This window comes from Megascapheus bottae, chromosome 3, assembly GCF_031878675.1.
Source record: "Megascapheus bottae isolate mThoBot1 chromosome 3, mThoBot2.hap1, whole genome shotgun sequence".
Taxonomy (NCBI): Eukaryota; Metazoa; Chordata; class Mammalia; order Rodentia; family Geomyidae; genus Megascapheus; species Megascapheus bottae.
Genome location: NC_143511.1, coordinates 79,216,037 through 79,238,455, shown reverse-complemented (window position 1 = coordinate 79,238,455; position 22,419 = coordinate 79,216,037). Strand labels below are relative to the sequence as shown.

The 22,419-nt window shown below is 38.4% G+C and overlaps 1 protein-coding gene across 3 annotated transcripts in view; it reads left to right on the top strand.

Annotated features, from left to right (window-relative positions):
- Nucleotides 1–13,590, top strand: part of Megf9 (multiple EGF like domains 9) — a 92,320-nt gene extending 78,730 nt beyond the window's left edge. Inside the window, exons 4-7 of one of the 3 annotated variants that reach the window (XR_016534989.1) lie at nucleotides 712–855; nucleotides 2,654–2,923; nucleotides 5,564–6,309; nucleotides 13,556–13,590. Coding sequence is in view for 1 of the 3 variants with exons in the window: in XM_090330530.1 (XP_090186656.1) it covers nucleotides 712–855; nucleotides 2,654–2,923; nucleotides 5,564–6,015 (866 nt within the window). In the remaining 2 variants the exon portion in view is untranslated. The other 2 variants (XR_016534988.1, XM_090330530.1) reach the window with 2 other exon arrangements.
- The last annotated feature ends 8,829 nt before the right edge of the window (nucleotides 13,591–22,419 follow it).

The following is a 22,419-nucleotide window of genomic DNA, read 5'->3' as shown; positions in this document are numbered from 1 at the left end:
CCCAGATCTTTGTGCATGCTAGGCAAGCACTCTACCACTAGGCCAAACTCCCAGCTCTACTTCTTTTTTTTTTGTTTTGTTTTTTTGCCAATCCTGGGCTTGAGCTCAGGGCCTGAGCACTGTCCTTGGACTTTCTCAAGGCCAGTGCTCTGCCACTAGAGCCATAGCACCACTAGCAGTTTTCTGGTGGTTAACTGGAGATAAGAATGTCACAAACTTTCATCTTTCATGCCCAGGCTGGCTTTGAACCTCAATCCTCAGATCTCAGCCTCCTCAGTAGCTAGGATTACAGGCATAAGCTACTGGCTCCCAGTTTGTGGTTTGCTTTGCTAGCCATTGCTGGTTTAATAGTTTAATTTATGTATTTAAATACAGTATCAAAGCTATGAAACTATCACAGTTTATTTTAATTGATAACAAGATTATTTGTTGTTCTAGTTTGTACTTAATTAGCCTGTTTAATAGTATAATCACAAAGCAACAAGGGCATAGTGTGATTCTAATCATGCTCTTCAACTTCCCCGAAGGGGACATCAAATTTACACATGTGGAAAGTATAGAATTGTGGTACAATAGAAACTAAAAACCATTCCATCCTTATTACTTTTCCTTATTCTGGTAACTCTTATGTTCTTTTTGTTTCAGCCATTATTTTTGAAAGTGACCATGCTTTCAAGGTAAATCTTTTAAAAAATAATTTTCTTCTTTTAGGTGCTTGTTTTAACTGCCAGGAAAATAGCAAAGGGGATCACTGTGAAGAATGCAAGGACGGCTTTTACCAGAGTCCTGATGTCACTAAAGGATGTCTTCACTGCCCTTGTTCAGCAGTGACATCTACAGGCAATTGCACAATAAGTAAGGCCTTTCTCTAAATCTTCATTTCTGAGCTAGGGAAGTCTGTGAAACCCTCACTGATAGTTATACATGTCATTGAAAAATTGAGTTCTGAATGCTATTTTGTGAAAGTAGTTTATAAAAACAGAAAATTGTTTTGCTTTCTAGAAATCTACCATCTAGCCCAAATGCATGTGTAAAAGGAGAACCAAAATTTTCACACCAGCGGCCGGGAGTTTGGCCTAGTGGTTAAAGTGCTTACCTAGCATGCACGAAGACCCGGGTTCGATTCCTTGGTACCACATATATAGAAAAAAGCCGGAAGACGGACCGGGAGTTTGGCCTAGTGGTTAAAGTGCTTGCCTAGCATGCATGAAGACCCAGGTTCGATTCCCCGGTACCACATACATAGAAAAAAGCCGGAAGTGGTGCTGAGGCTCAAGTGGTAGAGCTCTAGCCTTGAGAAAGTCCAAGGACAGTGCTCAGGCCCTGAGCTCAAGCCCAGGACTAGCAAGAAAATATTTTTTTTCATAGCCAGCACAATAAGTTAACACAGGAATGTCAAGACTACACAGTTTTTGCTTATCAGTTTCATGGTAACATTCAGGAGTTACTTTTTCTAGGGTACCTAATAATATTTACTGGTTGTGCCTGTTTAATAATCTCACAAATACAGGTAATGCCTATTTATTTTATAACAATTCTTTATTGCTGCAAGCCAATTATCTTAAAATTTAAAAGCTTAAAACAATAATGTATTTAATTATTTGTTTCTTTATTTGTTACAAATTTGAGAGCAATTTAACTGGACAGTCCACTTTGAGATATTAGTTGGGGGAAGGAAGGGAAGGCTAGAGGTGTGACTCAGTTGTAGAGCAATTATTTGACAATCCTAGCAAGTGCCAGGCTCTGAGTTCAAAGCTTAGTACTGCAGAAGAAGGGAAAAAAAAAAGAGGACGCAAAAGGATTGAGAGATGACATTTAAAGTTTTGGCAAGATGTTAGTAGCATTCATTGAAACATAGGGAACACTGAAGGATAGGATTTAGGAAAAGGCAGCTATTTCTGTTGTTTGACATATACACATACAGTATATAATTTGAAATTTAATATTAGTGAAATGGACTATCGATGTACATTTTGGAATTGTTGGTAGATAAAATAATCTGTGGAGACTGAGCAGAGTGAGAGGTGAAGGAGACCAACAGTAGAAATGGTAAGGTAAGAGAGAGAAAAATGGGAATTTTGTTAAACCCATGTTTTGTACAATTAATCATGCCTGAAAAGGAAGGAATAAAAAAGCTATGTGAATATCAAACCATCATCATTATTCTGACTCCTGGTATAAGCATTTTTTTTGCCTCGACCTAAATAGTTTCTCTGACCAGCCTTATCTTTCCTACAAGCCTGAAAGTTAAAAAATAAGCTATAAAGTATTAGTTTGATTTCATGTCTTTTGATTTTATGTCTCTTCCTCTTTCTCTTTTTTTTTTTTTACCAGTCTTGGGACTTGAACTCAGGGCCTGAACACTATCCTTGGGCTGTGTTTCTCCTTAAGGCTAGAACTCTGTTATTTGATCCACAGCACCACTCCCAGCTTTTTTTCTGTTTGTGGTACCAAGGAATCGAACCCAGGTCTTCGTGCATGCTACGCAAGAACTCTACCAGTAGGCCAAATTCCCTGCCCAATTTTATGTCTCTTAACAAAAGAGAGAGTAGAGTTAGAGTTTATAAATCTGTTTAAGGACTAGAGATAGTTTTGTATTTTTAATTGTGGCCTGAGACTTTACTAAATTATTCTGATGTTCTCTTTCTTTTAGAATTGGGTGAATTGGAACCTACATGTGTCCGGTGTAAAGATGGTTACACAGGCAAGAACTGCAATAAGTGTGGAAATGGCTATTACAATTCTGACAGCATCTGTACGCCATGTCAGTGTCATGGCCATGTGAATCCAATTAAAACTCCCAAGATTTGTAAGCCTGAGAGTGGAGAGTGCATCAACTGCCTCCATAACACCACTGGGTTCTTGTGTGAGAACTGCCTGGAAGGTTACATTCAAGACTTCCAGGGAAATTGCATCAAGAAAGGTAAAACTCTACCCAAGATTGCAAATTTAATTTCAAAGGATAGCATTAAAAACTTCAGGACAGCTACCTTTAGCTCTCTAATACCTTCTAATTCCACCAGTGGAGTTTCTGGAAATACATTTTCATAGATATTTGTCTGAAGAGGTTTCCTTTTCTTCCTTTTCTCCCAAACTCAAAAGTCAACTCCAGAATTTTGAGGACCAAGACAAAGTCATTGAGACAGTGAGACCAAGGGTTCTCACATTTTACCTTCATCTATTTTTATGTTAATGCTTTAAAAGTCTTATCATTTCTTTTTACCTTTTGCTTACTTTATTCTCATCACCTTCAGTGAGCATCAAAGATCTTTTCAAGATGGGACCTACAATCTTGCTAGACATTCGTTCTAGTTGATAAACTAGAATTCATTGTAGTGTCTGTTCTTACTTTGAATATAAATTAGTATCAGTATTAATCTTTATTTTAACTTTTAAAAGAAAGGGTTAATCATATGGAAAAATGTTTTTTATAAGGAAGTTCAAGGCCGGGAATTTTGCCTAGTGGTGAGTGCTTGCCTAGCATGCATGAGGCCCTGGGTTCAATTCCTTCGGATCACATACACAGAAAAAAGCCACAAGTGTTATTGTGGCTTAAGTAATAGAGCGCTAGGACAGTGCCCAGGCCCTGAGTTTAAGCCCCTTGACTGGCAAAAGAAAGAAAGAAAGAAAGAAAGAAAGAAAGAAAGAAAGAAAGAAAGAAAGAAAAAAGTTCAATAAATATTTAGAAATAATTGTGACTATAAATTCAGGATAGGGCTGGGAACCAATGGCTCACTGCTATACTACTAGCTACTCAGGAGGCCGAGGTTTGAGGACTGCAGTTCAAAGCTAACCAGGGCAGGAAAGTCTATGAGGCTCTTATCTCCAGTTAACCACCAAAAAAAAAAAAAAAAAAAAGGTTAAACTGTGACTAAAGTAGTATGCTAGTCTTGAGCAAAAAAACTAAGAGTCAACACCTAATCACTAAGTTCAAGCCTCAGTAGTGGCATCCCCCAACAAAAAAATTCAAAAGAATTCAAATTAAAAATATTCACAGAGCCAGGGTGTATGTGTAGGGGTGGGGGCAGATTTTGGGCTAGTGGTAGAGGGCTTGCCTAGCATGCATGAAGACCTGGGTTCAATTCCTTGGTATCACGTACACAGAAAAAACCTGAAGGTGGTACTGTGGCTCAAGAGAGCTCTAGAGAAAGCCCAAGGACAGTGCTCAGGCCTCAAGTTCAAGCCCTGGGACTGTTGGGAAAAAAAGGAAAAAGGGGGAAAAAAAAAAAGAATATTCAGAGCCCGGTACTGGTGGCTCATGCCTATAATCACAGCTACTCAGGAGGATGAGATCTGAGAATTGTAGATCTAAGCCAGCCCAGGCAGCAAAGTCCTAGACTCATCTCCAATTAACTAGTAGAAAACAGGAAGTGGCACTGTAGCTCCAAGTGCTAGAGTGCTAGTCTTAAGCTGAAGAGCTCAGGGACAGTGCCCAGGCCCTGAGTTCAAGTCCCATAACCAAAAGAGAGAGAGAGAGAGAGAGAGAGAGAGAGAGAGAGAGAGAGAGAGAGAGAGAGAGAGAGAGAGAGAGAGAGAGAGAGAGAGTTTTAGTTCTTTGAAAAATTAGACCTTGCTCCCCCACAAGTCACATGCAGACCACTAGGTTGACATATGGTTGGGCTGTGACCTTTTCTGCCATTTTCTTGATATCTTTAATGGCTAAACCCCTATGACAAGCTAGAGATGCCAGCATCAATTCTCTTTATCATTTGGGGGGTTACCTTGTCCATACTGAGGTATGACTTGTCAGCACATAGGACTGTGATTATTTTGATTAATTCTCTAATACAAATTTTACCTCCTATCACATAAATTGATATATGTGGAAATGAATAATAATAATATATTTTATTGAGTACCTAATATGTAACAAGCATTATAAGCTTTAAATGTGATCATTCTTCCCAAGAACTCTTCAAGATAGACTATTATTATTCATCTTAATGAATGAGGAACTTGAGGTATAGAAAGACTGATTTATTTGCAGCAACATGAAGTCCAAATTCTTTGGTATACTCCCTTCAACTATTCTGTCATTAGAAGTATTGAGTATAGTTAGTATCTTAATTACAAAGTAGCTTTAATCTACACAAAGGAACATTTGTATTCATGGAGTTAAAGGAAAGCTATTTTTCCTCTTGGCTAATATCGCCCTTGAGTGCTTAAATTGAAAAATGATTTTTTTACCTTAATGAGACATTATTAGACCTATTTTAGTTCATCTATCCTTGTATTATTAACCACATGTTTTAGGGTAGTGACATACCACCCTTATAAGAATTTGTATCAAGAATAGAAAACTCCAAGACTGGAATTTCCTGAGGATTTCAGTGTAGACATTAGTGCACATATTAGACAGTTGTCAGTATAATAAGCTAGCTTCCTATACCACAATTCTTACCACTATAGTTCTTTTAAAGTTATTTTAAACTTGCATTAACATGACACAGGATACCATGTCAACATCCTACATCAACTTTCACTCCCATGTGTATTTCTTTTGTTGTTTCTGAAAGCTAGATAATTTTGTCTTTTACATTTCATTCTCTGTTTTTATTTTCAGAAGTTATTGTTACAACACCTGAAGGTTCTACCATTTTGGTTTCCAATGCCTCTTTGACCACATCAGTGCCCACCCCTGTTATAAACATTACCTTCACCCCCACAACCCTGCAGACTACCTTTTCAGTAAGCTCCTCTGAAAACAGCACTGCAGCGTTAGCTGATGTGTCATGGACTCAATTTAACATCATCATTTTGACAGTCATCATCATTGTGGTAGTGCTGCTGATGGGATTTGTGGGGGCAGTGTACATGTACCGTGAGTACCAGAACAGGAAGCTCAATGCCCCTTTTTGGACCATCGAGCTGAAAGAAGACAATATCAGTTTCAGCAGCTACCATGACAGCATTCCCAATGCAGATGTGTCGGGATTGTTGGAAGATGATGCCAATGAAGTGGCTCCCAATGGGCAACTGACCCTGACGACACCCATGCATAACTACAAAGCCTAAGGGGGCAGCGCTGCTCTCCTGGCTTGTTTAAGCCACAGTGCTTACTAAAGCACATCACCCTCTGGGCCAGGCAAAGCCTGGGCAGGGTTTGCTGAGAAAGGCAAATAGTGCACCTGAACTTGTTAGGTACAAATGCAATGTGCTTAACCTATCTGTTGCTCTTAGTTTCCCATGAAGATCTGAAGCACTCATGTCATTAAGGACTTGAAGTAAAGTATATTTTTGTATCAAACCACATGGGGGTATGGAAAGGCTGAATCCCGTAGTGCAGCCCAAATCCACTTGGATCTGCAGGTATACCATCAGAGGTACTCATCTCACAGCAGGGTGGAGGGCGAAAGGATTGCTGCAAGACTTCATCTCCATTCCCGAAACGTGTTGTTTTAAAAGGAGGAGCAGGGATTATATTCATTGTACTACGCTAAAAGACACAGTGGAAGAAAAGCTGGTGTCTAGGCTAGATCATAATAAACAATGTTGATTGTATCTAGAATAGGGTCAGAAAGGTCCCTAGAAGATCTTTAGGGCATGGTTTTGTTTTTCCTCCTAGGATTCTCACTGAGTGGTGAGAGTAAAGCACAGGATAAGCTTCTAACGGTGAAGGCAGCATTGAGGGAGCAGAAAGCTGACGGTCCTTCTCAGGGGCTTGGTGTAAATGATAAGTTATCTAAAAATAAGGAATATTCCTGCCTCTCTACAAACAAGGACTATTCCTGTCTCTAGAAAAATAAGGTGTACATAGTTAATGTAGCATATCTGGTCAACATTGTATTTGTATCTATTTGTAAAAAAAAATCATGTCATATTTTATCATCTAGAATTTATTTGTACAGCAGTTAATGGTGTTGTAAAAAGGAAATGTGGGGATTGGTTAAAATACTGTAAAATAGGTGGCAATATTGCTAGAGCTGGGACTCTGGTGAGCATCAGTCATTTTTAGTCCCTCTTCGGACATTGTTGAAATTTATAAAAGGTTGAATGTTTCTAATTTTTCTTTCCTCTCTCAACCTAAAAGTAGAGCTGTATGCTCTTTAACTTACTGTAGATTCAAGCAATAGATTTTGAAGTCAGTAATTGTTAAGCTAGGACACAGACTTCATTCTCCAAAACTGTCACCTAACTAGACACGTCATTCTATGTTTCACATAGATTGCTGTAAAACACGTCCTCATTAAAATATTTTCCTGAATGTAAAAGATAGTCTTCCAAAAGATAGAAATATTTGAGTTGCAAAAGAAAAGCCATCCTATCACACGAGATCCCTAGTTTTCATGCTTACGAAACATTTTTTATCCTCTCATACCCCCAAATAACAAATGTCCTACATTTGAATATACCCTATCTCTGATTTGTCATGAGAGATGTCCCATTTTCTTCAGTGTTATAATTCTTCCAGCTTCTTGTCTGATGAGAGGACAGCGCTGTAGTTGGGTGTGTATAGTTAGTTCTTTCTTTCAGATGCAGGTTTTTATTTCCCAGAAGCCCATTGCTATTGCTCTCTCATCTATTATGATATTGACAGATGTGGATTAAGCAAGCTAAGAAAGGTATAGTAAGAAGTTGAATATAGATCTTTACTAGGCGGAGGAACAACAAGCTGTGAAGAGGACAGGGGAAAAAAAAGCAAAGACTCCTTAGTAGATTAGACCTAAGGAATCCAGATTGACCTATTTGCCTAACTTCCTCAGGGAAAAAAAAAAAAACCTAAACGAGCTATAATTTGGTTCCTCTCTATAGGAGACCCCCAAGTTGTTCCTAGGGCTCGGAGGATAACTAGGATAGGAGGATATGTGGGTAGATAATCTGCTTTAGGTTAACTTGAAGGTAGTGTTTATTTGACTGTTGCCCACAAGAGTAGACATTGTGCTGCATTATATTAAAAAAATATTTAAGGGCCAGGGACACAGCTCTGTGTTTAGATCATTTGTGCATGTATGAGACCCTAGGCTCAATTCCTAGTATCACACACAAAAAAATTACTACTTGTATTGCCCTTTCCAGTCTATAAAACACTTTTATCTGTGTATCCTTTGTTCCCCCCATCTCTCTTCTGAGGAAGTAATTTTACCTATTTTATAAATGAGAAGACTGAGGCACAGAAGGGCTAAATGTGTTGCTCAGTGCTATACAATGTGTGTCAATAATCTGGACTCCTGGAAGCCTATAGTATTTTTGACTCTTTGCTAATGCAGAAATTGCCCAGACAGACACAAGAAGGCTGGGGTGGGGTGGGGGAGAGGCCCATTTGTGCATGTTTCTAATTTTTTGTATCTACTAGGTGCAATTCATGGTCACAGAGCCATGAAAAATTTTGAGGAAAAAAAGAATTCCTATCTAAAGCCACTATTAGTGATGATAAAAACAAAACTGCCCACTTATGTTTGCTAAGGTGAGCTAATCTCTCCAAGCAGGGGGAAATTTGCTTTCTCAGCAGTTGCTACATAGTTAGGTATAGATTGTTCTAAGGAATTATGCAAAGTAGCATAGCCTTTCTCCCTAATGCCTGACCCTCTGGAAACAAAAAAGTTAGGATTGAGGATGATAAAAAATAAACATTTGTTAAACACAAATTAACCTAGTAAAAACAGAGGCGTTCTTATTGGGATTCAAGAACCAAAACCAAAATAGGATTCTGTTCATGTAGAGATTTCTTGAAACAGACCTGAAACGATAATGCTGAAGTTGCATCACAAACATTTATATTTAAATACTTGTAAACTTTAACCTAGCTTCTTAGGTCATATTCACAATTTTTCATCATGGGGCAAAAACTCAAGCCCTATTCCTTAATGACTTCAGCTTTTTGCTTGTGGAAATAATTTTGTTTTAAATAAAAATCATGAGTTGATCTGGCCTTGAAGTCAGATGAGGAAAATGGTATGAAATGCAATGCATAATTTTCATTGAAAGATGGCACCCAGCCATAGAATTCCATCAGTCCTTTAGAAAGACTAATATTGGAGAAATTATAAGGGTTAGAAATGTGATTTTTTTAAAGAAACACTCGTGAATCTTATCAAGAAATGAGTTACTTCCATTAAATGATACTTTTATCTTTACCAGTTCATTTTAGTAAACTCTCATGCATTTTTTTTTTGGATTTTTTTTTTTTTTTTTGCCAATCCTGGGCTTGAGCTCAGGGTTTAAGCATTGTCTTTGCACTTTCTCAAGGCTAGAGCTCAACCACTTGAGCTTCAGCACCACTTCCGCCTTTTTTATGTATGTGGTACCGAGGAATCGAACCCGGGTCTACGTGCATGCTAAGCAAGCACTCTACAACTAGGCCAAACTCCTGGCCCACTCATGCATTTTTAATTAATCCATTTTGGTAAACCCTTATGTATTTCTGATAGATGCTTTAGATCCTGTTAAATAGGTCTTTGTCCTCCCTCATCTCCCCCTTCCTCTCTCTACTAGCTTCCAGGGCTCTTTTTATTAATGAAATTTCTCCAGCTATAGAGAAAAAATAGTAAAAAAAAAACCCTCATATATAATAATGTCCTATGGATTTAGTGAATTACTTATTCCAGGGACTCCTGGGTTTTATGAGAGAACACAGCAGATGTGGAATGAGAGGAGAGAGATTGGGCAGGGTAAGAGGAGCAGGATTTGTATAAGCTTCAAATTATATGGCTGTTCTCTAGCCCTAGTATTTCCAGGATATTTGACTGTTAAAGCAGTGCTCAGTCATCTACTGGTTCCTTTGGGTAAACTGAGTGCCTTCAAGATATTTAGTCCTTGGAGTGAAGGCATGGCTCAAGTGGTAGAACATCTGCCTACCTAGTACAAGACACTGAATTCAGACGCCAGTTTATAGTCCTTGTGTTATTTTGGAATCATAGAGCTAAAGCAATCATACTTTGTCTTGTCAGATTTGATTGAATATAGGTTGTTAGGTCATTCACCTTGGTTCTATGCCTTTTGTAGAATAATATTCATACATGTGATAAAATTTATCCATGTGAACATGTCACAACTTACAATGAACATTCCCAGATTTTTCTATTTTGAGGGAAGTAGGTAGGAGTTGAATTTCACATAGCAAGGGAAGTTCTCTGACAGAGTGTTCAGAGAGGTCAAAAGCAAAGCAGTGTAACCTGTAAGAGCTGAGGAAGTCTTTATGACCTTCTGCATGAAGGTCTGTTTTGGTCTACTAAGATCTCGGTAGTAAGGAGTTTGAAAGCTAAGATGGATTTGGTTTGTGCTGGAGTGTAATAGCAAGTGGATGCATTTTTCTCTTGAACCTTGAGCCAGTGACTATACCAAGGGGAAAAACAGAACATACTGATTCATCTAAAGAAGTCAAATAATATCAAATGGTGAAGGTTATGGATCATTGAAATGCCAGTGGTTTTGAATGATGCTTTTTCAAAGGCAACTGGGAAATTTGTGTTGTTGTTGTTGTTACTAATGCACATGTACTAACTGTAGCAGCCATGCTAGGATGGGAGCCAGGGCTTCAGATTCAAGTTAGTCCAAAAGCTAAACAATTTAAAGTCGAGTTTTAATGCTAGGCACAAGCACTCTGTAATAAGTTAAAATTTAGCCCAAGCAATTAGGGAATGTTTCTGAAACAATAAACATATTTATGTCACTAAAATTCTAACATAAATTAAAAAAATGTCTCATATGTATGCTCTTCTAGGCTTCATGATGCATTTCTAAATTTGTGTATGATTTGAATATATGAAAGAATTTATACAAGAGTGTTATTTAAAATTATTAATAAATGTATATAATTTGTACTTGTTGTAGATTTATTGCATTTCTTTACCTGGTAGAATTGTTAGACATACATACACACATATTTATATATAAGCAGGGGCTAAAGATCATTTATTATCAGCTCATTTCATGGAAATCTTTAAATTTTTCATGCATTAACCATTTATTTTGTTTCAGATCATTCCTTATCACAACTCAACACCTGAGAAAAAAACACATTGACATGCATTCTTGGGCAGGGATATAGCTCACTGGTAGAGCATTTACCTAGTATGCACCAAGACCCTGCACTGCAAAGAAAAATAAATGAACAATAATGTATTCTTGTATGTGCTTTTGCCCATCCTTTATGAAAATCTGTTGAAACTCCAGGAAAGCTTTGTAGAGAAAACTTACTCTCTTTGGGTTTCTTTGTCTCTCTTTGTAAGAATTTCCTTTCTTTGGTGGAAATCTGGAAGTAAACTACATTTTCTGTGCTTACTGGAAACTCACAGTTACAGTATATCTTATTATTTTAAGGTATGTTTGAAGAACAAAAGGAAAATGTTTAATACAATGCCATCTAGCAATCTGAAAAAGACTAGGTCAAACATTTTTTTTCTGTTGGGGTTTTTTTTTTTTGCCAGTCCTGAGCTCAGGGCATGAGCCCTGTCCTTGGACTTTCTCAAGGCTAGAGCTCTACCACTTGAGCCTCAGCACCACTTCTGGCTTTTTTCTATGTATGTGGTACCGAGGAATTGAACCTGGGTCTTCGTGCATGCTAGGCAAGCACTCTACCACTAGGCCAAACTCCTGGCCCCTGTTGGAAGTTTTATAAACTTGAATTCGTTTACTTCCGTTGGTTAATGTTTAAAATTTAAAACTAGGGTTTATAATCATGCCTTATATATTTAGCATATGGTTCAGTGACATATCTAAATTGATTTATATAATCCTAAGGTACAGAATAATAGTGTCAGAAATCTAAACAAGTTAATTTTCAAAGAGAAGTGCATGTCTTTATGTACAAACTTACCACATCAAACAGAAATAATCATGTTATAAACACAACATGTTATTAGAACATGACTTACAGTATTCATACTTTTTTTTTCTAGTCCTGGGGCATTAACTCAGGGCCTGAGGACTGTCCTTGGGCCTTCTCAAGTGGTAGAGCCCCAGCACCACTTCCTTTTTTTTTTCCCCTATGTATGTGGTACAGAGGAATTGAACCTGAGTCTTCATGCATGCTAGCAAGCACTCTACCACTAGGCCAAACTCCTGGCCCCAGTATTCATACTTTTAGTAAACCTATCTGGAATTTACTACATGGATTTATTACATGCTACTTTGGCCAAACAGTAAAAACTCAAAATTTAAAAGAAATTTCAAAAATAAGTATTTTATGTTTTCTATATTCATTATGCAACTTAGTTGATGCATTATCATCAGTTGTGTTAAATTGTGTGATCTGCTGAGTAGTTCCTTGTCCTTAATTTGGAAAAATTTTCTTCCCTCCAAAGAAAGCAGATGGAGGCACTGGGAATGTGGCTTAGTGGTAGAGCGCTTGCCTAGCATGCATGAAGCCCTGGGTTCAATTCCTCAGTACCACATAAACAGAAAAGACTGGAAGTAGCACAGTGGCTTAAGTGGAAGGATGCTAGCCTTGAGCAAAAAGAAGCTCAGAGATAGTGCCCAAGCCCTGAGTTCATCCAGCCCCAGGACTGGCAAAAGAAAAACACACACACACACACACACACACACACACACACACTCCTCCAAGCTAATAAAAGGTATATCAGAACTTCAGGGATGAGATGGGGAAAAAAAAAGATTTGTTGAAAGGCATAATGTTGGGGCCAGGAGCGTGGTCTAGTGAGAGAGTGCTTGCCTAGCATGCACAAAGCCCTGGGTTCAAATCCTCAGTACCACGTACACAGAAAAAGCCAGAAGTGGTGCTGTGGCTCAAGTGGCAGAGTACTAGCCTTGAGAAAAAGTGCTCAAAGACAGTGCCCAGGCCCTGAGTTCAAGCTCCAAGACTGGTAAAAAAAAAAAAAAAAAAAAGAAGAAAAAGAGACAGGGGGGGGGCTGGGCATGATGTCTCAGGCCTGTAATTCCTAGCTCCTCAGGAGGTTGAGATCTGAGGGTGGAGGTTCAAAGCCATCCAGGGCACTAAAGACCCTTAATCTCCAATTAATCACAAGAAAACTAGAAGTGGGGCTGTGGCTCAGGGAGTAGGACTGTAGCCTCAAGCTGAAGAGCTCAGGGAGACAGTGTCCAGGCCCACAGTTCAAGCCCACTACAGAAAGAGAAAGAAAGACAAAGACAGAGACAGAGACAGAGACAGAGAGATAGGAATGAGGAAAAAGAAAAGGAAAGCAGCATGTCTTTAGTAGATGTAGAAGTAAAAATGAATCAAATATCTGTAATGTTTGAGATAGGGAGTATGAAATAAGATCTAGTTTTTGATGACCAGTACTAATGTATTTAACAGTAATTTTTGTGACACTAATGTAGCCTACTCCATATAGTTTTGAGTTATGGGTGTTTAAACCTCTTGCACATGTCGGTATAGGTAAATTTAAATAATTTTAGAGTACTGAGTTTTATGTAAGCATGCCTGGTTTTCCCTCACCAGGAGTTTCCTTGAAATCATATCTATCGGTACAAAGGGTCTACTTACTAGACTGCGTTATTAAGATTGATGGTATTCATTTTCTGTAGGACTGAGTATAAGACACCTTAAAAAATTTTCTATATGCTCTATTATGGTTAAATCAGAAACATCATAGTAATCTTTGTGCTTTATTTTATTATTTTATTTTATTTGTTGCAGTGCTGGGAATCACACCAGGGCTTTGTACATGATAGGTAAGTGTTTTGCTATTGAAATATATCACCTGGCCCTTGTTTAGTGATATTTTAGAAACTAAACTAAATGAAAAGACTTTTGAGATAGTTTTATTGGGAGAATTCACCACCAACAAATAGGCTGAAGAGCAATATTCTAAGTGAATGTTAAACATCAAAGTTTTACCTACAAGTGAGGTCTTCAAAGCAATTTTATTGAATATACTATACCGCAGCTATTTTCAGGCTTTCTAGTATTCTTTCTCCAAAATGCAAGTCATCTGAGAATGTGAAATTCAAAATGTACTGCCTCACAATGTGCTTACTTTTATCAATAAGTGGATTTGAAATTTTTGTGTAATGAGTCTCAGTTCTAGAAAATAAAATAAGCAGAATGTTTTCTTTGTATGTTACAGAGGGAAAATCATTATGGATGCCATAATCACCAAAAGTATAGTAAGGGAAACTTATACCAATAAAACTGATGACTTAGATGAAATGTAGATTCCGTGTAAGAAAGACCACCATGCTCACTCAAGAAGAAATGGATAGCCCAAGCAGTCCTATACCTACTAAAGAAATTGTATTTGGAGTTAAGATCTTCTATAACAAAAACCTGATGTCCAGAGAGTTTGGTGAATTCTAGAAACACTTAAAAAGAGATATTAAAAAGAGATTCCATACATTTTCAGAATACTACAGAAAACACAATATTCCCCCCAACTTATTCTATAGGACCAGGATTGCCCTGAACAAAATCAAAGACATTAAAAAAGTACAGATACATATTCTTCATGAACATAGGAAGGTTTAAGAAAATATAAACAAATTAAATGGAAACATACATAAAAAATAGTGCTTCGTGGTTTATCCTGTGAATACAACGTTGGTATAATATTTGGAAATTAACAATCCCAGCTCCCAAAGGTTTTGAAATTTCCTAGTAATAGTTACAGAAGCATCTTTCATTTTAATACCTGGTGTTTGTCTCTGGCTCCTGAAATAGCTCTGGTTTGGTAAAGCCAAGTAGAACATCTTCTGTAATTCATACTAAGCCCTTGTCAACCAGACCTGAGTTAATAAGGGGACTTTTAGAAAGTTTGAAGATGGGGTACTGGCTGCTGAGAATGAACCAGCCACATGATTAGAGGGTTGAAACTTTCAGCCTATCCCCTAATGCCTGGGGAGAGAAGGGCTGGAATTGAGTCTACTTGACAGTGGCCAGTGACTTCATCCATCATGCCTCTATAAGGCAACCTCCATGAAAATTAATTGGAAGGGGCTTGCAGAGCTCCAGGTTGGTGAACAAACACATGAAATTATTGGAGGTGATGCACCAAGAGAGGGCACGAAAACTCTGACCCCGTACTTTGCACTCTGCATCCCTTCTGCTTGGCTGTTCCTGAGTTGTGTCCTTTATAAGAAACAGGTAAGTAAGTATAAGTGAAATGTTCTCCAGATTCTATAATCTACTCAAGCACATTGTCAAACGAGGAAGGAATTGTGGGAATTCTTGATTTGTTGTCAGAAGAAGTGCAGAAGGCCTGGACTTTGGATTGGCATCTAAAGTGGGACAATCTTAGGGTACTGTGATCTGAGCATGTGGGTTCTGACACTACACACCATGTCAGAATTTAATTAAATTGTAGGAACATCCTGTCATCTCCTCACTCCCACGGTCAATGTTAATAAATGTCTACGTGAATCATGGGTAATGACGTATATATACACTGTAGACTTGGAGTTGATACAAGCTTAAACAACAACAAAATGAGTAGACTTAAATGGGTGCTGATGGCTCACGCCTATAATCCTAGCTACTCAGGAGGCTGATCTGAAGATTATGGCTCAAAGCCAGCCTGGACAGGAAAGTCCATGTCTCTCTAACCAGAAGTTGTTAGAGCACTAGCCTTGCACATAAAGCTTAGGGACAGCCCCTCGGCCCTGAGTTCAAGCTACTACAACCACCACCAACAACACAAATAGTTTCTCTGGGAAGTACCAAGTCATTTGTACGTTGGGATGTTTGTGAATGACCCTGGGAACAGTGTAGTGTTGCTGACCAAGCCCATTTGGTCCGTCAGAGGCCTTGCCCATGGTCTGGACTGTAGATCTTCATACCCTGCAGCCCCTGTCTAAAATCTGACACTAAAGGTGCCTTCCCCTTCTTGGTCTTATTTTCAGTAGCTGGCAACACCAACAAGCTACATCTTAGCATGTCAGCTTTTTAAATCCCTCCTCCCAACACACATTTACTAAATGAGCCATTGCAGTCTTTAATCACTATAGCTAGAGGATTATCCAGACTCATTTGAAGAAGCTTTTTTTTTTTTTTTTTTTTTTTTTTTGCCGAGAGATGAGGTTGCTCTACACAAGGATAAAGACATTAGGGATTGTCTATTAAGATTCTGCTTTAGTTGAGATAATAATTTGGGGGTAATTAAGCAAATTGTATAGACTCCAATGGGCCATTAATCCCCAAAGGAGATGGAGAGGACTTTACATTTTAAAAAGAAAAAAAGGATCAGCATTTAGAAGCAGTTACATTTTGAGTTTCTTGTCCTGGGTTAAAAAAAATAATTTCATCAACTTAGAACAGTTATCTCATCTTTCCATATTAAAATACTGAGATCATCAGATCTTTAAAGTTATCCATTAAGTATACTAAAGAGGAAGTAGAAATATAGTAGGCTGTATTAGCAATTGTCACCAAACTTTCCTAGATCTTCTCAGCCACCAATAATGTATTAAAATGCATTTTAATGCAGCATATTAAAATTTTTAGAACAGAAAATCTCATTTCTAAGGTACTGAAAAGTAACAGATAGCACTACAAATCTGGAAGCAGAGAAATACAGCTTCCAGTGCAGGCCCTAAGACCATACAATGTTGGGCAAGTCAACAGACAATTCTTAGTTCTTTTAGTCCTGTCATCAATACCTGTTACACTGAGGTTAGGAAAAGCCATATGTATGAAATATCCTCGCACACATAATGTCTCCAACAACCAATAACTACCATCCTTTTTTTCTTTTATGTAAGAGGGCTCCATAAGAACTTAACAAAAAGAAAACCACAGTGTTACACTGACTGGCTTGTGTTTTCTGTCTGGAAAGGCAATCTACAGCCCAATACTGGAGTTGGGCCATTCTTAGATTTGGGGTATATTTAGATCGAAATGAGATACTTTCCTGGGTTGGATTGTTTCAGTGCTTTCAGCAGTGGTCTAGTACTAGAGGCTGACCTAGGCAGTGTGATATTTGAGAGGCATTCAGTGGTTCCACCAAGGCTCAGGGGAGTTGCCATGTTCATCTGTGGGAAATGTGAGTATAGGGAGCTTTGTAAAGTAGGTGGAGCGCAGGGAGGGTCTAAGCCATACTTAGTGAAGTCTACAGTGAACATGGACAGGCTACTGGACCCAGGTGGAACTCAGATTTCCCACATCCAAGAGTTAAATATTCTCTATGTGGTCCTTTTCATTCTGGTATTCCATTAGGGGAGAAGAAAAAGATGTTTGTAGGTAAGAACATTACTTCTGGTTGAGACTTACTAAGTCATTCTTTTATAAACATTTATTAAACATCTATTATCTGCCAAATGCTATAATAAACCCCAAGACACAGAAGTAAAAGTTTCTGCTCTCCAGGGAAGGCAGACAACAAGAGTACCTAATGTCTGATTCCAGTTATGTGAAACTGGGAAAAATACAAATATTTAAAGTTCGAAAGTAGGTCAGTAATTTGCTGAGGTAAAACAGTAGATTTCAACTGGATCACAAGGGAACTCTTTGAAATGAGGGAAATGTTTTATAACTATTCTAGTCACTAGCCTGTTATGGCTATTTATATTTAAATGAACTAAAGAGAATTAGTCACATAACCAACCACATTCTAGGATCCAGTTATCATATGATGTTAGTGATTACTTTATGGCACCTTGCACATTCAGAGTATTTCTGTCCATAAAGTTCTATAGAAGAGCATAGTTGTGTATCTTGACTGTGACAATGATTATAGGGGTGTTCAGATTTGCTGGAACTCATCAGTATGTTCATGTAGAGTGGGTTGCATGTTATTGTATTGTTATGACTATATTCTAAAAAGTGATTTAAAGTAGTCACATGTATGCCTGCAGAGGCAGCAGAACTAGGTAGCTAATGACAATCTCAAGTGGGGCATGGTGGTGCACACCTGTAATCTAGGGATACTGAGGATTGGATGTTTCAAGCCAGCTTGGGTTACATAGAAAAACTATCTAAAAAAAACCCCAAACAAACAAGCAAGCAAAAAAGACAACAACAGCTCATTGTACTTTGGTGGTCTAGAGATGGAGTGTCTACCAGACTGAGTTCCAGAATTTTGAACTGTACCTTTTCTGGTGATAGTCAAGTATTTTTTCTTCTCTTTCCCAGACTGTCAAAAATGGGAGAGATTTTGGGAGGGCTGTGTGTTTCCAAGCATACTTGGAGAATTGAAGAGATTCCCATGTATTTGCTATTCAAACACATTGTGGTTAGTGGGTAGGAGTATAGATCAGTGGTAGAGCACAGGCTTAGTATAGCAACGACTCTGGCTTCATTGTTCAGCAGCAGACACACAAATAAGAAAAACTAGCTAGTAGAAGGATCCTGGGAATTAGTCAGAGAAGAAGCAGGAAAGGTCTACAAGGCTATAAAGGCACACAGAGGTCCTTTGGGTGACTTAGAGAAAATGTATCTTTCTTTTGAATGAATTCATGACTTGTCAAGTAGAGCATAGACTAGTGGTTAGCTTCCACTCATCCTTTAACTCCATGTCCTTGTGCATGGTCTAGCCTGTGCAGCTTAGCTGGTACTGTGCCAACCAGAGAAGAGGGCCTCTGCCAAGACAAAGCAGCCTCGCAACTATCCCATTGAAGAAGTCCTGCAGCCTTCCAGGTCAGGAGTTCCTGACCTGTTCATTCATGTGTATCCATTGCATTTAGGAAGAAGCGAAGCTTATCATCCTCCTTCCTGGGACACATGAGATTTTAAGTGCTTCTTTTCATCTTAAAGATGTCTAGACAATTGATTGGTTCAATGATCCTTCTTTGCCTAGAGCTACTGAAATTTTACATAGTCAGTAGGCAGCTGAGGATAGGATGCTTGAAAGCATTATCTGGCATCTTAATATAATTTGTATTTATTTATTTTTCCCCAGTAGCCTTTGACTCTCATAGCTATTCCCTGAGTTTAGATGACCCAGGATCTTGCCTTGGTCCTGAGGTAATCAAGTCTGTCAGGAATTTTTTTTTTTTGGTTGTAGTGTATCAATGAATCAATCCTTTCTGTATGCTTCAAAAAGTTCAGGTGTGTCAGCATTTGGGAAAACAGTATACAGGTTCAAGTTCCTTTTTGTCTTTAGCTTAACTATATGTCTTTGGGAAAATCACTTCATGTCTCTATGGCTCCGTGTCCTTACCCATAAAGGAGCAGCAAACATCTCATAGTTGGGAGGAGAGCCTCAAGGGATGAAGAATATGACACTTCAGAAAATGTGTGCATCAAATATCAGTTTTACATTATTTCTGTGGACTTTAGAAAACACGTACCTAGTCAACATAGGCTGTAGATAGGTCTCTATTGTCTTTTTCAGGGCACAGGTCTGACTTGTAAAAAATCTTTTCTCCACACCTTCATCTCAATGACTCAATTCCTTTTCTGTGTCCCCTTATTGTTTTCCTTATACCAGCCAAGTATTTCAGACTTGTGACTTGGCTGTGTAATTAATCAGGTGCACATTAACCAGCCTCCTGAGGGCCAGGATTTCTGACATGAACTATAGTGATTTAGAGAATGGGATTCAGAATTGAATCAAGGTTCAAATCCTGCTTCCAATACATTGCTGCTGATATGTTGTTAGGAGAACCACTTTTTTTTTTTTTTTCTGTCTCTCCTATGTTATACACAGTTACTGGCAGTCTGTGAATTAGACTAACAAAAGACAGGTTAACAGGAAAAAAAGGATGTAGTCCTCACTGCATAGGGATTCATACAAAAGCAACAAAGCTCAAAGAAGTGATTAGTCTTAACAAGGGAAAGAGGGTGTGGATTTCACAGGGATGATCAGTTATAAGGAATCTACGAAGAAACTAAAGAGGAAGCGGTTCACCTTTACAAAGGGAACTACATGCCTTGCTTTTAGGCAGAATAGAGGAAGGCAGAGAACTTTTCTCTTTCATTACTGATGCTTAATTGCCTTCTGTTCAAAAAAAACCCTTACACCAAAGGAGCATATTTTAGGGTGGCTCCCCACTAGGGGTCAGGTAAATCTTTCTCTCTGAACTTCAGCTTTGTAAACTATAAAACCAGAGCACCATCTATTTTGTGAGGTTATTGTGAGGATTAAAGGCATTGAATCTAGTGCATGGCACCTAACAAGAGCTCTGGTAGCTAATTCCAGTTATTTATGGACCAGCAGATCTGAAATTATTTAAATGATGTATTCTAATGAGTTCTGGATCTCGATTTAAAAAAAAATAAAAGGCGGGCCGGGAGTTTGGCCTAATGGTAGAGTGCTTGCCTAGCATGCACAAAGATCCAGGTTCAATTCCTTGGTATCATATACACAGAAAAAAAGCTGGAAGTGGTGTTATGGCTCAAGCCATGAGCTCTAGCCTTGAGAAAGCCCAAGGAACAGTGCTCAGGCCCTGAATTCAAGGCCCAGGATTGGCAAGAATAAATAAATAAATAAATAAATAAATAAATAAATAAATAAATGGCCCAGAAAATTGAATGGCAATTCAAAGGTTATATCATATTGATGTATTTCTTAAACATTTAGTCAAAGAGGCCAGGAGCGTAGCCCAGTGGTAGAGTGCTCGCCTAGATGCATGAAGTCCTGGGTTCAATTCCTTGGTATCACACACACAGAAAAGGCTGGAAGTGGCACTGTGGCTCAAATGGTAGAATGCTAGCCTTGAGCAAAAGTATCCAAAGAGAGTTCAAGCCCCAGGACTGGCAAAAAAAAAAAAAAATAGTTCAAGCCTGTGCCAGTGTTCACACCTGTAATCCTATCTACTCAGGAGGATAAGATTTGAGGATCATGGTTCAAAGCCAGGCTGGGCAAGTCTGTGAGACTCTTATCTCCAATTAACCATCAGAAAACCAGAGGTGACACTGTGGCTCAAAGTGGTAGAGTACCAGCCTTGAGCTAAAGAGCTCAGGCACAGTGCCCAGGCCCAGAATTCAAACTCCATGACCAACAATAATAACAACCCCCCCAAAAAAAAGAAAAGAAAAGAAATGATCTTAAAGTGGTTGTTGTACAATTGTACAAAGGAGTTGTCATTCAAAAAATAGTTGATGAATACATCGAAGCTTGATCAGTGTCACCTCTTTCATCATTCTCCTTTGGCTTTTTGAATTAATATACAATAATAATATATATTTGTGATATTTTAATGAATATGTGCAATAGTCTGATCAAATCAGGGTCATTATTGTCTTTAGCTCCTTGTTTATGCTTGGAGCTCCCCTTTTTAAAAATTTTTTTCCAGGGGCCGGGAGTTTGGCCTAGTGGTTAAAGTGCTTGCCTAGCATGCATGAAGACCCGGGTTCAATTCCTCAGTACCACATATAGAAAAAAAAAAGCCGGAAGTGGTGCTGAGGCTCAAGTGGTAGAGCTCTAGCCTTGAGAAAGTGCTCAGGCCCTGAGCTCAAGCCCAGGACTGGCAAAAAAAAAAAAAAAAATTTCCAGATATGTAATAGGTTATCATGAACTATTATAATAACCCTTCTCTTCTCATTGTAAGAAAAAAAATCAGACTTGGAGTTAATTTGACAAATGGCATCAGCCTTCTACTATGTTCACAGGCTAGATGTTGGGTTAGGGGTCATTGGCTTGATATCTCAGTATATTGTGGAGAAGACTATGGCTCCTCCTTGGGACTTGTCTCCTGAGGAGTGATGATGTTGAGGGTTAGTTGGCAAGACTTCTTGAGAAGGGGGTAGATTCGTGTTTGGAAAATATTATTGAATTTAGACTGGGTCTGAATCTTGGCATAGCAATTATATTAGAAGGACAAACTCTAGGACAATTTGTGAAATAACACAAATAAGGATAATTTTGAAAATAATGGATTACAATACATACAATAGAGTAAACGCCCACGAGTCCATATTGTTCTAAATAAAGAACCAACTAATTGGCCTGGGGACCTAGTAGTGGCACTTGATGAGCAGGCACAAGGCCTTGACTTCAAACTCCAGTAGCACAAGCAATGAAGAACTTAATAAAAATGGTTACGTAGAGAAGAAGAGAAAGTGCTTCTTTCTGGTAGAATTTTGTTTAAAGATATAGAAAGGATGATGAAAACAGAAAAATTAACTATGAGGAAATACCACTATAATGATTGTTTGGGGTCAGAAGTTACCCACATATGCTGAAATCTGTGGGCAAAAGTACGAAAACCAAAATATATAGTTTCAAGTATCTCCCCCACAAGACTCTCAGTAATTACAAAGGGGAAACCAGCAATTTTCCTTATGGAAAGTTGGTATAAAACACCACAGTGGAGAGATCAGAGTTAATACCATCAATCAGTGAGCCATATCAGCATCATTTGCTCTCTAATTGCACCCTGAGAAGGCCATAACATCACTTTTCTAATTTCCTGCCCAAACTATATAACCTGAATTGAATCATGAAGAAAACACGATGTGAGCACAAATTGAAAATCACCCTATCAAATACTTATCATGAACTTTACAAAGTGCCAGTTTCATGAAAGACAAAGGTAGAACTGTTAACCGTAGGTGAGGAAGGAGATGTGACAGTTAAAGGCAGTGTGGAATCCTGGGTTGGATCCTGGACAAACCAAGGGAAGTTCATA